The sequence below is a fragment of the Miniopterus natalensis genome, chromosome 11, assembly GCF_054644295.1.
Source record: "Miniopterus natalensis isolate mMinNat1 chromosome 11, mMinNat1.hap1, whole genome shotgun sequence".
In the NCBI taxonomy this organism is placed as follows: domain Eukaryota; kingdom Metazoa; phylum Chordata; class Mammalia; order Chiroptera; family Miniopteridae; genus Miniopterus; species Miniopterus natalensis.
The window spans coordinates 25039976-25054953 of record NC_142091.1 but is presented as its reverse complement, the minus strand read 5'-3'; the positions used below and the strand labels follow the sequence as shown (position 1 = coordinate 25054953).

Below are 14978 nucleotides of genomic sequence, written 5' to 3'. Positions count from 1 at the left end.
AAGGAAATCTCTAGTTGGAAATGAAATATATGCCACTTTGAAATGGCAGAAAATCAAGATGTGAGTTTAATGGGAACATTTCTAATGAATGGGTGCTTCTCCCCAGCAATAAACATTTACCAAAGTACATAAAGATCTGTTTGTATACTCCAGCTAAATCACATGGAATAGAGGTCACACTCGTAAATCATTTCTTTTTCTTCTCGCTTGTTTCAGGAGAAATAAAAACTTACATATGGAATGTCCCTAAAAGGTCTGGCCCAGGGCCATCTGACCCAAATTGTATTCCGTGGGTTTACTATTCAACAGTAAACTTTGTGAAGGTAAGGTGAAGAGAGCAACCAACATGCTCATAATAATATGGCCTTAAGTTGACTATTAAGTTATCACAACTCTGGTGGGTATATGTGAAGGGTTGTCATGGTTTAGAGCAGGGGTCTCAAACTGTGGCCAAGTCCACTTGTTTACATTTCTTACGGTAGACTTGAGTAGTTGTGAAATTATGGCCAACGAAGTAAAAAAAATATTTACTATCTTACTGTCTAAAGTATGGGGAAATAGAACAAATAAAATCTCAATGTTTCAATTATCAAATTTAGAATTTACATAGTAGTTTGAAGCAAAGAGGTTATGTAAATAGATAACCATAAAATAAAAATATTTTTAATATAATTTATGCCATAGTTTTTGATGTGTGGAATCTATCATTTTTAAAAGCATCAGGGCTCAGGAAAAGAAAGCACATTCCAAACATAGCAAATGGAACTACAAATTATTTGAATAATAACAGGCTAATTTTATATAGAAATTAAAGGCAAAGATTCACTGTTTATTGAGTCAGAGATATACATGGTAAAACAACCAGTTTTTAATTATATGTCATAAATCAAAGTCCAAACTAAAGTCATGATATAAAATGTAAGTATTGCCCATTATTTAAAAAATAAAAGATTATCTTAACATTCCTCTTAAGTATCAGATGCCTGCATTAATATCCTTGAGCTGTACTGAACAGTGCAGGAGTTACAGAGTGACGTACAAGACATTTCAAAAAGTAAACTTGCATTTTGGAATTATGGGAGATGCACACATATTTGTTTAATTTTTTTGTACATTCCAACAAATACTTATTGAGCACTTGTTATTGCAAATGACTCTACCAAGTATTACAAGTGATGCAAATATTCTTATCTTGAAGGAACTTACACACTTTGGGGAAAATAATGCATGTGCACAGCCATAATTATGACAAATTTCTGAACCTGGTGAGTTCTATAGCAGTGCAGGGGAAAGAGAGTCTAGGAAGAAAGAACACCGTGAGCAAAGCCGAAAATAGGAAAGTAGGTGTGTGTTTGCAAAATGTCGAGAGTCCCATTTAGCCAAATGGGTAATAGGACAAGAAAGCAATGGAGGAGCTTAAGCTAGAAAAACCCATTGAGGAAAAGCTCCGGGTTTAAGGACCTGCTGAGGATTTGCTTTCTTTCTGGTAGGCCAGGGAGATTCACCAAGGACTTCCAGTGACGGGAGTGATGACATTAATCTAATGGCAGTCAACAGGATGGGTGGAGGTGAGTGAGCCAGAGACCAGACAGGAGCTGATTTCTAGTGGGGGCGAGGTATTAAGATCCTGCACTAGAAGGGTGGCAGATGGAGTGGAAAGGAAGTCGCAGAATGGAGAGGCATGGTGAAGGGAAAAGAAATGTAAGATCTGACAGCAAATGGGATGGAACCAAGTGAGAAAGAAAGAGGAATTAAACACTGAACTCAAGTTATCTGATCTAAATGACAGGTAATATCATAGCATTGTTAACAGAAATAGAGAACTCAGGAAAAGGAAATGGTTTGTGGGAAATAACAAAGTTCCACTTTGGAAGTGCTTAGCAGATGGAATTGTTGCAGGAGTATCTAAGTAGGCAGTTGGAAATGTGGGAGTTTTCCCTCAAAAGAAAGTTTGGGCTGAACAACTTGGCATGGAGGATATCCATGTTCCTGTATCATTTGCTAATCACCAGTTAGCTTTTACCTGTAGAAAGTGGAATATAAGCATGTGTATAGAGCTACAAATACAATCTCACTCAAAAAGCCAACAAAGCCTGGCCAGCATGGCTCAGCGGTTGAGCATTGACCTAGGATCCAGGAAATCGAGGTTCAGTTCCTGGTCAGGGCACATGCCCGGGTTGCAGGCTCAGTTCCTAGCAAGGGGCATGCAGGAGGCAGCCAATCAATTATTCTCATCACTGGTCTTTCTATCTCTCTCTCCCTCTCTCTCTCTGAAATCAATAAAGACATATAAAATTTTTTTTTTAAGAAAAGTCAAAAGAAAAATAGAAATAAACATTCATTTATTCACTGAATATTTATTGAGCACTTTCCATGTACTAGATCCAGGACTGTGCTCTGAGACTAGCGATAAGTGAGGGACACAGCCTGGGCCCTCAAGGAGCTTACTCTGTGGCAAATTTTTAGGAATATTCCTGAATTTTAATAAAGATCACCTTGTTTCTTCAGGGCTTCTTAGTACTTATTTTGTATTCAGTAGTCTTTTTACAACGACTTTCTTACAAGCACTTAATCTGTATTATTAAATTATTTTAAAACTCTTCTAATACCGCTTTCTTTTTTTTCAGGATACATACAGTGGTTTGATGGGTCCTCTGATTATATGCAGAGAAGGAGTGTTGAATGAAAAGGGAAGAAGAAGCGATATTGATTATGAATTTGTTCTCTTGTTTTTGGTATTCAACGAAAATGAATCTTGGTATCTGGATGACAATATTAAGAAGTATCTCAATAAAGATCCACGAGATTTTAAGCGCACTGATGATTTCGAGGAGAGCAACAGAATGCATGGTATATCAGAGATTTAAAAAGAAGACCCTTGGTGAGATAAGCTCATAGAAATTCCTATAACTGTAGGAGGTCCCCAGCCTCCTTCTCTGATCCCTTCCCCATCCCCAGGGGCACCTGGACTGAAGCAATGCCTATAAATCTTGCCTTCATGGGGAACCAGTCAAGCCAGCAAGGTCCAGCCAGGCTGTGGACCTGCTATTTTAGGGAGCTCTACCTCTGAATGCTGGGATCCCTAAATTTTAAGACTGAAACAATTCTTTAAAAATGAATCATCACATATTGGCATATTTTTATAAGAATACATGACAATATCTAATTGATCAAATTTAAGGGCCTGGTTGAACTGTTTCTGGGATATAAAATACCATCACCAAATTTCTGTTTTAATGTCTCCGTGTTGTTTAATTCTACTTAATTTAAGGTACTTTTTTAAGCAGAACTAATGTGTTTAATTAACACACCTACACTCTCTCACCAAGATCTACTTTGGACCAAAAGTGTACAAAAAGATAGGTCTTGCCCAAGGTCACAAAGTGAATTAATTGCTAATATAGATCAGAATTAGCCTGATCCCAGATTCAGCTACTCTTTCCCCTACCTGTTTTGCTCCCCTCTCCCAAAAGTTCCTTAGTATGTTCTCTATTTTTAATGAATGTAACTCATTTGGTTGTGTCATGATGCACAGAATAAAAACTTAGTAGAAAGTGAAGGAGCAAGAGTCCCCCATCATGTCATCCCAGCTTGAACTTGCTTTGATCACTGTGAGGTCATGGGCTCAGCTGGTGTGAAGCTGTTTGGAGAGTCAGCCAGGCTTAGAGACTTTCCTCAAGGTAGTTCTCAGAAAGCGACATGTTAGGAAAATAACTTCTAATTGGTTCAATTATGATTTATATGAACTCGAGTCCCTGTGCTTGAGTCCACTCAGCTATAGAATGGTATAAACCTGTCTGCCTCACAAACGAGAATGTAATCTACTCCATAAAGTGAATGTATCGAGAAAACAAGTAAACAGCACACAATGCGACCCAAGACGGAGCTTTCAAAAATAAATGGCTACTTCTCTTTTCTAGCTTTCTTTGTATAAGGATTTCTTAGCAATCTGAATTTGGGGTCTAGAAGGGTAAGAACATTGGTAAGTGCAAATGAGACTGTTCCATTTTTATCAGGCAGTTGAGAATATTGATGACTTAAAGATTGGCTTGACCCAGATGAAGTAATGAGCGTTTTCTCACTGATCGAAAGCTATTTTCTTTTCATCGTCTTAGCTATTAATGGAAAGATTTTTGGGAACCTCCATGGCCTCATCATGAATGAAGATACAATGACAAACTGGTATTTGTTAGGAATGGGAAGTGAAGTGGATATCCATACCATCCATTACCATGCTGAGAGCTTTCTTTTCAAAGTAAGTATAAGGAAAATGCTTTCGGGGAGGAGACATTTTGACCTAATAAATTCAGTGCATTTCCACTGTGAAATAAGAGGATTATCTGGCAATAAGGCTTGTGGGGGGTGGTCAATATTAGAGAATGGAACCGAATAATGTGATTATACTCTTCCCCTGGCAGAAATTTCTTAATATGTACATATATCTTATTGTGCTTTTAAAAAAACAAAACAAAAAAGAAAACTTCTCTGAGCTTCAGATGAGTTTTCTCATCACTTATGTGAGAATAATTCTGACCGCTCTGGATTATGCTGTTTATATTGGATAGGAAAGCGCCCACAGTATCTTTGTCCCCTTTTCTTATCCTTGCTTTTTTCCTTTCCCTTTCCTTTTCCCACTTCTTTTCTATGTGATTAGCCAACAGAACAGCCCTATCTAGTAAAGGAGCTATTCTGAGCTTTGGCCAGGGCCCAAAACATTATCTAGGCTTTTGCCCTGGATCTGGATCACGTGTGGCCTCTGTCTCTCTAGCATCTGGGCCATATGGTAGGTGCTGGCTGCGCAGAGCACCTGGGTTTCCTATACACATATAAGAAACCAATGTGTGTATAGGCATAACCCATGGACGTAGGCAATCTCGTGGCGAAGGCCTGGGGAGGGGCCTGAGCGAGCTGGAGGGGGCCGATGGGGGGGGAAGGGGGACATCTGTAATACTTTCAACAATAAAGATTTTTTAAAAAGAAACAAACTGCCAGGCCCTACCCCAGACCTGCTGAATCAGAATCTCCAGGAACAAGGTCCAAATAGTCTGTCATCTCAAGCGCTCAGCGCAGTCTATAAGGAAGTAGAACAGAGTAATCTCTCCTGTTTGCAGGGAAAACCCACACTGGCCCTTTTCTAGTTACACAGGAATAAACAGTAACTTAGTAAACTCTTAATACCCTCTCCTCCCTGTAAATTTATTCAACATACTTTAAGGCACCAAGTATTAGCCTATAACGATTATAGTTTTACATGTTAAATGGCCATGCTCATTTTCAGAACTTGGCTTTATTTATTTATTTATTTATTTATTTATTTATTTATTTATTTATTTTTCATCTACAGTTTAATTTAATATTATTTTGTATTAATTTCAGGTGTACAGCATAGTAGTTAGGCAGTCATATACTTTACAAAGTGGTTCCCCCACCTGATAATTCAAGTGCCTACCTGGCACCGTACATAGTTATTACAATTACAATATTACTGACTCCATTTCTTATTCTGTACTTCACATTCCTGTGACTGTCTTATAACTACCAATCTGTAGTTCTTAATTCCTTCGCCTTTTTTCAACCAGTTCCCCAACCTCCCTCCCCTCTGGCAACCATCAGTCTAGAACTTGGCTTTTTAAACCCACATTTTAAAAGTAATATTAAACTTTTATAAAATTTAATAAAATTATAAAATTTTATGTGCATGTATAAAATTATTTTATATAAAGATTTTAAGTTAAGGTATGATTTACATTGAGTAAAATTCACCCTCTTTAGTGCATAGTCCTGTTTTAATAAACACATACAGTGGTATAACCAATGCTAATCAAAATATAGAACACCTCCACCGCCACCTAAAATGTTCTTGTTGCACTCTCTAGAGTCAGCTACTTCCCCATGCTTACCCCTGGCAAACACTGATCTGCTTTCTAGCACTATAGCTTTGCTTTCTCAGGAATGTCATGTAAATGGAATCATACAGTTTGTAGAATTTTGAGTGGGACTTGTTTCATTTAGTGTAGGCACTTGCATTGCATCCGTCTTGTTGTGCGTATCAGTACTTTTGTTCCGTTTGGTTGCTGGGTAGTATTCCACTGTATGGATATATTGCAGTTTGTTTTTTCACTCCTCTGTTGAGAAACATTTGGCTTATTTCCAATTTTTGATTATTACAAATGAAATCATTATAAACATCTGTGTACATGTTTTTGTGTGAACATAAGTTTTCATTTTCCTTGAACAAGTACCTAGGAGCTGGATTGCTAGGTCATGTGATAAGTGTAGGTTTAACTTTCTGAGGAACTGCCAGGCTATTTTCTGCAGAGGTGGTACCATTTTGCATTCCCACCAGAAGCATGTGATAACATCCACGTCGGCACTTAGTATCTCCCTTTTAAAAAAAAAATTTTTTTTTGCGATCCTATTATGTGTGTAGTGGTATTTCACTGTTTGTTTGTTTTTTATTTATTTTATTGTTGAAAGTATTACAGATGCCCCCCATTTTCTCCCCTTTACTCCCTTCCCCCATCTTCCACCCCTTTCCAGTTCTTCCCTTGTCTATTGTCTGTGTCCATGGGCTGTGCATATATGCTTATAAGTTCCTTGATCAATCTCTTCCTGCCCTCCTTATCGCCGTCCCTCTGAGATCTGTCAGTCTGTTTCATGCTTCCATGTCTGTGGTCCTATTTTGTTGGTAAATTTATTTTGTTCCTTAGATTCCACATATGAGTGAGATCGTGTGATATTTGTTTATTTGCATTTTCTTAATGGTTAGTGATATTGAACAGATTTCCATGTGCTTATTTTCCTCTGGTATCTGTAAATCTTCTTTGGTGAAGTGCCCAAATTTTATGTCCATTTTTTAATTAAATTGTTTGGTTCCTTATTGTTGATTTTTGAGGGCTTTATACATTCTGGATACAAATCCTTTACCAGATTTGAGGTCTGTAAATATTTTCTTTCAGTCTGTGATATCTTTTCATTCCCTTAACATTATCTATCAAAGAGCAGAAGTTCTTAATTTTTATGAAGTCCAATTAATCATTTTTTCCCTTATGGATCATGATTTTGGTATCATATCTAAGAAATCTTTGCCCAACTCAAGGTCACAGAGATTTTCTCCTAGAAGTTTTATAGTTTTAGGTTTTATATCTAGGGCTCTGATCCATTTTAAGTTAATTTTCATATATGGTTCAAGGTTTATTTATTGCATATAGATGTCAAAATGTTCCATCACCATTCATTGAAAAGACTACCACTATGTCAAAATCATATTGGTCATATATATGTGGATCTGTTTCTGGGTTCTGTATTCTGTTACATTGAACTACATTTCTGTCCTTTATTTAATGCCACTGTCTTGATTCTTAGTGTGATAGTAAGTCTTAAAACCAGGTGGTAATTTCTTTAGTTATTCTGTATCTTTTCCTTCTCATATAAATTGTAGAAATAGCTTGCAATTAATGTAAGGTAATATTGAGTATCAACAGTAATTGAAAAATAAAATTTAAAAAGAAACATCTTGTTGATTTCTATTTTAAAATTCTAGGATTTTTATTAGAATTACATTGAATCTGTACATTGGTTTGGGAAAAATAGCTATCTTAATATTGAGACTTCCAATCTATGAACATGGTGTATCTCTCTATTTATTTAGATCTTGTTTGATTTCTTCCATCAGTCTTCAGTAGTTTTCTGCATACAAATCTTGCATATGTTTTGTTAGATTATCACCTAAGTATATCATGGATTTTGGTGATAGTATAAATGGTATTGTCTTTATTTCAATTTCTATTTGTTCATTGCCAATATGTAGAAATATAATTGATTTTTATCTAATTGAGCTTATATCCTGCAACTTTGCTAAACTAGTTCTAGTAGCTATTTGTAGATTTTGAGGGGATGGTTTTCTACATAGACAATCATGTTATCTGTGAATAGGTACAATCTTATTTATTTTCAATCTGTGCGCCTTTTATTTCTTTTCTTGCCTTATTGCACTGGCTAGTAGTTCTACTATAATGTTGAATATGAATTGTGAGGGTGGATATCTTTGACTTATTTTTAATCTTAAGAGAAAGCATTTAGTCATTCATCATTGAATATAAAGTTAGCTGTAGGTTTTTTTGTAAGTCCTTCTATTCTTAGTTTGCTGAGAGTTTTTACTATGGACAGATGTTAACTTCTGTCATATCAAATGCTTTTTCTGCATCTATTGAGATGATCATATTTTTCATTTTTAGTCTTTTGATGATTTTCTTTAGTGTATTGATAAATTACATTATTTGATTTTCAAAAGTTGAACCAATTATAATTCCCAGTATAAACTTTATTTTGTCATAATTCAGTATCCTTTTTATATATTTCTGGACTCAATCTGCTAATTTTTTTAAAGGATTTTTGCATCTATGTTCATGAAGAATATTGGTAGTAGCTTTCTTTTCATGCAAACTATTTGTCTGGTTTTGGTTTCAGGGTAATTCTGGCCTCATATAATGAGTTTAAAGTGTTCTCTTTTCTTCTATTTTTCTGGAAGTTGTTTAGAATTGGTATTATTTCTTCTCTAAATGTTTGATAAAATTTACCAATGAAGATCTATGTATGTGGAGTTTATTTGATGGAAGGTCTTAATATAATTTTAGTTTCCTTAAAAGATAACCTGAATAGTGATATTTATCAGTTTTCATCTTAAGAAATTTGTCCATACCATCTAAGTTGTAGAATTTTTGAACATTTGTTCATAATACTCCTTTCGTATCCTTTTTAATGTCTATAAGGTCTTAGTAATGTCCCCTCTTTCAATCCTAACATTTGCAATTTGTGTCTTCTTTTTTTCCCTTGGTCAGTTTGTATTAGTTATCTATTGCTACAAAGGAAATAATTCCAAAACTTAGTGACCTAGAACAATAAACATCTCACAATTTCTTTGGGTCAGGAATCTGGGAATAGTTTAGCTAGTTGGTTCTGATATAATACCTTTCATGAGGCTGCAGTGAGATGTCAGCTGGAACTGCAGTTATCAGGCTTGACCAGAGCTGGAGGATCCACTTCCAAGCTCACTCACAGGGCTGTTGACTGGAGGCTTCAGTCCCTCACCATGTGGGTATGGCACCGGGGCTGGTCTCCCCTAGAATGAGCAATCTAAGAGGAGAAAGCAAGAGAGGGTGTAATACAGAAGCCTCTGTCTTTTATAACCTACTCTTGGAAGTAGAATGCTGTCACTTCTACCATATGCTATTGGTCTCATAGACCAACTCTCATGCAGTGTAGGAAGGGACTACAAATATTATGACTACCAGGAGGTGGGGGCCATTGTGGATGCTGGTTAACCACAAGTATCAATTTTATTGATCTGTTCAAAGGACCAGCTTTTGGTTCCTTTGATTTATCTGTTATATTTATATTCTTGATTTTATTGATTTCTGCTCTTATCTTTATTATTTCCTTCTTTCTGCAGATAGACAAATCTTATCGAGAAGATGTATATGATCTCTTTCCTGGGACATTCCAAACCGTCGAATTGTTCGCAGATCACCCAGGGACATGGCTGTTACACTGTCATGTGTCTGATCACATCCATGCTGGCATGGAAACAACCTACACAGTCCTTCGGAACATAGGTATGCTGTTGTCTGCTAGTGATGCGGGGGGATAGAACCAAGCTTCCTGTAGACCCTGAAAACAGTAGGCATGAGATCCCCCCAAGGAGCTCAGAGTCAAGCAAGAGAGACAGACATGTAAATAGTAACCATAATAGAATATGAAACATACCAAAATAGAGTGCAGAGCACAGGATTCAGCAACAGCAGTAGGAAGCAATGGTTAACAGTCTGGGGATAAGAGCCAACGTTCCACAGAGGCCATATGGTTTAGATGGCTCTTCATGGATGAGTAGAAATTTAAAAGATGATTGGGGTAGGAACAGCATATATAGTGGAATGAAGAGTAACACAGTCAGAATCCAAGAAAGACTTACAGATACTGAAGGGATAAAGTCCTTGGTGAAATGAAACAACTCTTGAAACAACTCTTGTCATGAAAAGAACCTACTTCTATTGTTTATAAAACAATCAACTTGTCTTCTTTGTCCAGACAACAGGATTCCTTACTCCACCAAGTCTCCTCCAGGAACAGCGACCCACCCGGCCACCACGCCCTCCAGCGGTAACCACCCCTCCCTGAACCCTGCATGGGAATGGCCAGTGCTCACTCTCCTGGGAAAGGTAGAGGACTGACATCTCACTTTTCTTTTTCACAGAAGAACCTGTGAAGGAGCAACTCTATTTCTTTGGCAAGCATCTGGGTCCTAGAGGAGCTAAAGCAGCCTTGGTCATCCTTTTCATCATCGGCCTCCTCCTCCTGGTTGTCACCATGGTCCTCTCCCTCCGACTGCACTCTGCAAGGAAGCAGGTGGCCTACCAGGCCGTCCAGTCCTGCGCGCTCCCCACCGATGCTCTGTGAGCTGGCTGCTCTTCCAACGCAGGGAAACTGGACAAGGCATCGTTCACCAAGGAAGGTCGACGCTGTGCCCTGGATCGGGCTCTGATCCTCGGGAACACAAGCGAAGCAATTTGCTTTTATTTATTTATTTTTAAATGGGCTGTGAATAATCCTCAGGTATAAAATACAGAGAGAGGAGAATGGGTGTGACTAACAGAACAGTCTTAGCCTGTTCTCGGAATGAATTTGCTGAAGTGCGGGCTCCCTTCGAAAGATATCTTTATTTTACACCTTTCATAATTCTTAGACAGCCAGCGCTTTCTTAGCTAACAGTAAGTTTTTAGAAGGACGACTTCTGGAAAGAGTGATACTGCCTCAGACATCTAACTGGAATAGCACTGATTTTTCAACCCTATTAAGTAAGACGCTTCCCTTAGCTGTTCCAGGGAAAATGTCTTTCTGGGGAGCTCATGGAAATGTCGCGTCAGTATCTGCTGATAGAATCTGACCAAGTGAATATTTTAGAGGCCTCGGCCAGCTCTCCCAGCCTTCCCCACTTGAATATAAATAGCCTGCACACTATTTGTTACAAAAGGCAAAGTTATAAACATTTTAAAAATATGGCTGCTGTTTTTTATGCAAACTCGTAGGGACACTTGAATGTTTATGACTCACTTTATGTTATTAGTTTTTACAATGTTTCCATGGCAACGTTTGTATTTTCAAGAATCAACTAGAGAACTTGCATGTGTTTCAGAAGGTGGGGGGCTGGAGTCTGTGAACCAGCAGGCCGGGTTCTCCACCAGGAGTCAGAGGCTCCCTGGGAGTTTCGTGGGCGCTTCTAAGATGGAGGGAATCTCTGCAGGAGGCGAGTCCAGGCTTGAGTCCTGAGTCTGATTTTGTATTCACATAAAGGATCCTTCCAAGTCTCCACCTTCTAGGAAATAAAAACTGTCTCATCATGTAAGAAACGCCAGGAAGAATTCGTCAATGCAGCTGACTGGTTGGGGGGAGAAGGGAATCTCACAAAATTCTTGATTCCACGCCTCTTAAAGACAGCCCTTTGTGGGAGGAGATAAAAAAGGAAAGGAAAGGCTAGAAAAAGAGCGTCCCACTGGCAATATTTTACTCCATTAAATCAGCTTTCAAAATAAGTATTACAGTTTCAAGGCTCAAATGCAAAAATAAAATATTGAACAACTAAACTCAAGCCCACTGTGAGGCAATCCATGCTCTCTGTATTCATGCCTAAACGTTAGGTGTAAGATTAATAAAAGCAACATTGTTTATTACTAGACTGAGAAATTGCCCTTAGCTCAGGGCAAGAGGCCCTGTGATGCCAAAATGCCAATGCCAATGCCAATGCCAGACTAGGGATAGTAGTACATCTGCCTTAGCCATGGACTACTTGGGTGTCCAGATGAATGAGGAGGACCTGCTAAATACTGGTGGAGGTTCTTTCATACTTTCTGTCTTCATCTTGGTGAAGGGAAACAGGTAATTTGATAGAAGCTAGTTTTACGTAAAACAGGATGTGAACGCTAATAGTTCTGTTCATAGTTTGGTTGAATGTCCTATCAAGCAGGGTACCCAAAGGGCTCTGAACTCCACCCTGCTGACCACTCATAATGTGATTTTGTGGTAGGTGCTCTACAGTTTTCATACACGTGTCAGCTGTATAATTTCATCATAATGATTATAAGAAATGACTTATTTATAACTCACTTAGACAACAAATTATTTAGTTGTAAGTTTTTTCCCTTTTCTCTTAGTTTATTTTTTTAATAACACGAAAACCAGAAAGTAGCGTGATTATACCATTTCTCTTTTTAATAAAGTTTCACATAAGATGGCTATTTGCATGTTTCTCCTTTATTTTTAAGTAAAAGTTACCCATCATTAAATCTGGGATGGGGGGAATGGTTAAAGGAGAATATATTTTAGATATTTAGCAGCTATCTTAGTTATACTTGCTAAAGGAAATGAAGCAAAATAACAGTAGAACCCTTCCCACACATTGCTTCTTCAAGGATACCACACTTCTTCATTCTCAACCTCACTCCTTTGAGAAAATCAGCCACATTACACACCTTTTCCTCCTGTTACAGTAGAAGGTGTGGCCCTGCTTCTAGCAGGGCCCGTCTCTCACTCGGCTCTGGACCTCACCCCTTCTCGCTTTCTCAAGGACTTTACTCCCTCGGTTATCAGTGTCTCCTCCTGCATGAAGTCATCAGCAATGCCTACCATTAAAAATAGACAGCAAAACAAGAGCCATTGGCCTTAACTCCAGAACCTGTCCAACCCAGTTTCTCTGTTCCCTTGAGAGCAGAACTTAAAGCACTGTCCACGCTGGCGGCCTGTACCACCCCCCCATGCATTCCTCACCCCATTCCAGTGGCTTCAGTCCAGTGTGCCTTGTCCCCTGCTCCCCCCCATCCCAATCTACTCTTGTCAAAATCAATAACATCATGCCATTCCCCTGGCTTCTTCCTACGTTCATCTTACTCAACCTCTCGGCATCGATTGAGGACTCCTTCCTTCTAAACATCCTCTAGTTTCTTGGTGCTGCAACATGACCCCCTGCCAGCCTTCATCTTCCTCAATTGCTATTCTGTCTCAGTCTCTTTTGTTAGTTCCTTGTCCTTTCTCTGATTTAAATGTTAGCATGCCCCAGGGTCTGCCACTGGGACCTTATCTCTCTTTTACTCTCTGTGGTAGGCTGAATAATGGCCTCAAACATTTTATGTCCTAATCTCCAAGTCTGTGAATGTTACTTTATATTGCAAAAAGGACTTCGCAGGTATGATTGAGTTAAAGATCTTAATATGAGAAGTTGATACTGGATTACTCAGATTGGCCATAAGTATAACCACAAAATGCCCTCCTAAGAGAGGCAGAGAGAGATTTGAAAACAGAGGAAGACAATGTGATGACTGAAGCAAGATTCTATGCTGCTGGTTTTGGGAATGGAGGAAGCGGCCACAAGCCAAGGATTGCTGCTTTAAAAGCTGGAGAAGACAAGGGAACAAATTCTTCACCATAGCCTATGGAGGGAGCATGGCCCCCTGACATCTTGATTTTATTCCAGTAAAACTAATTTCAGACTTCAGACTTCCAGAACTCAAAGAGAATAAATGTATGCCACCAAATGTGTGGTAATTTGTTAAAGACCTTTCCATAGGTTATCTCATCCATCTTCATGAATCTGAAAGCCATCTTTATGCTAATAAATTCAAAATATGTTTCTCGTTAGGCTGCAGACCATAACTCCTGCTCAAGCAGGGTCACTGCAGGAGTCCCCTAACCAGCCTCTCTCTGTCACTCTTGCTCCTTCCACCCACTCCACATAGCTGCAGCAGTGTTCTTCCAAATCTGATCACATCACTTCTTGGTGAATACTCTTTAATGTCTTTCCATTTCACTTTTTTTTTTTCCTTTCTGTACAAACCCAAAATGCCCCCAGTTGCTGAGCACAGAAATACTAATGTAAACAAGAAAAATGCACAAACATTGCTTGACGTTTTTTAGCACATTTATCTCGTTCATTAAGTCAATGGTCCCCACACTGATCATTTCTTTTCTCTGCTATCTAGATGGTCTGTTTCTAATCCACCTGCCTACCCATTCTGGGCAGTCCCCACCCATATAACCCATTTTAGAATTATGGATTTTCCTCGGGGATAGACCTACAACACTGCAAACACTGCAGAAAGATCATGGGCTTCAGAGTAATACCCCTGTTTTGGATCCTGGCTTTGTTCTTACCAATATTTTTGTTTCACTTTAAATAATATTCAAACTCCTTAGCCTGGTCTATAAGGCCCATTCTGATCTGGTCCATGCCCACCTCTCCAACTTTGACTCTGTTCGAGCTCTTATCAGTTTTCAGGCCCTGCTAGTTTTTTCTTGCCTCAGGGCCTTTGCATGTTCTGCTTGCTATGCCAGAAACACTCTTCTTCTCCAGCACCCTCATACCCTCTCCTGCCTTCCGTAGTTCAGCTGTGAGCTTCTCAGAATGCCCTCTCTAAAGTGGGTCTCTCTTCCTGTTAGTGCCTATTTCCATTGTTTTCCTTTGTAGCACCTATCACGAGACATAAACATTTAATTGGTCGGTTAGTTTCATTGTTGTCTGCCCTTTTGACTGGAATGTAGGCTCGATGGAAGCAAGGATGTCTGACCTGTTTTGTTCACTGCTGCATCCCCAGCACGCACCATAGTTCAGATACATAATAGTTGCTCAGCAAATATCACTTGAATAAATGAATGAATGAATATATAAACAGAATAGACAGTGTAGTGAGCTCAACTATTTGGACTTTGACTATGTTGGCTGCAAAAGGTCTTATATTCAAGTGTCAAAAGTCAAGGGTCTCAAACAAACAAAACAGTTCTGGGACAGTAGCTTTGGGGCCCACATGTGCTTTGGTCTCCTTCTAACAAATGACACTAGGGCAAGGGGTGGGGGCAGGGAGGACTATTTAATCCCCAAATGTACCTTACAATGATTTTTAAAAAGCAATATAAAAAAACAAGGAAAGCCTAAG

General features: G+C 38.7%; 1 protein-coding gene across 1 annotated transcript in view; it reads left to right on the top strand.

The window, feature by feature from the left end:
- HEPHL1 (hephaestin like 1) overlaps positions 1 to 11185 on the top strand; it is a 61611-nt gene extending 50426 nt beyond the window's left edge. The window contains exons 15-20 of the mRNA XM_016206786.2: positions 217 to 323; positions 2628 to 2850; positions 4116 to 4255; positions 9452 to 9614; positions 10087 to 10158; positions 10253 to 11185. Coding sequence (XP_016062272.2) covers positions 217 to 323; positions 2628 to 2850; positions 4116 to 4255; positions 9452 to 9614; positions 10087 to 10158; positions 10253 to 10455 — 908 coding nt within the window. The 3' untranslated portion in view covers positions 10456 to 11185. The remainder of the gene's footprint in view (positions 1 to 216; positions 324 to 2627; positions 2851 to 4115; positions 4256 to 9451; positions 9615 to 10086; positions 10159 to 10252) is intronic.
- The last annotated feature ends 3793 nt before the right edge of the window (positions 11186 to 14978 follow it).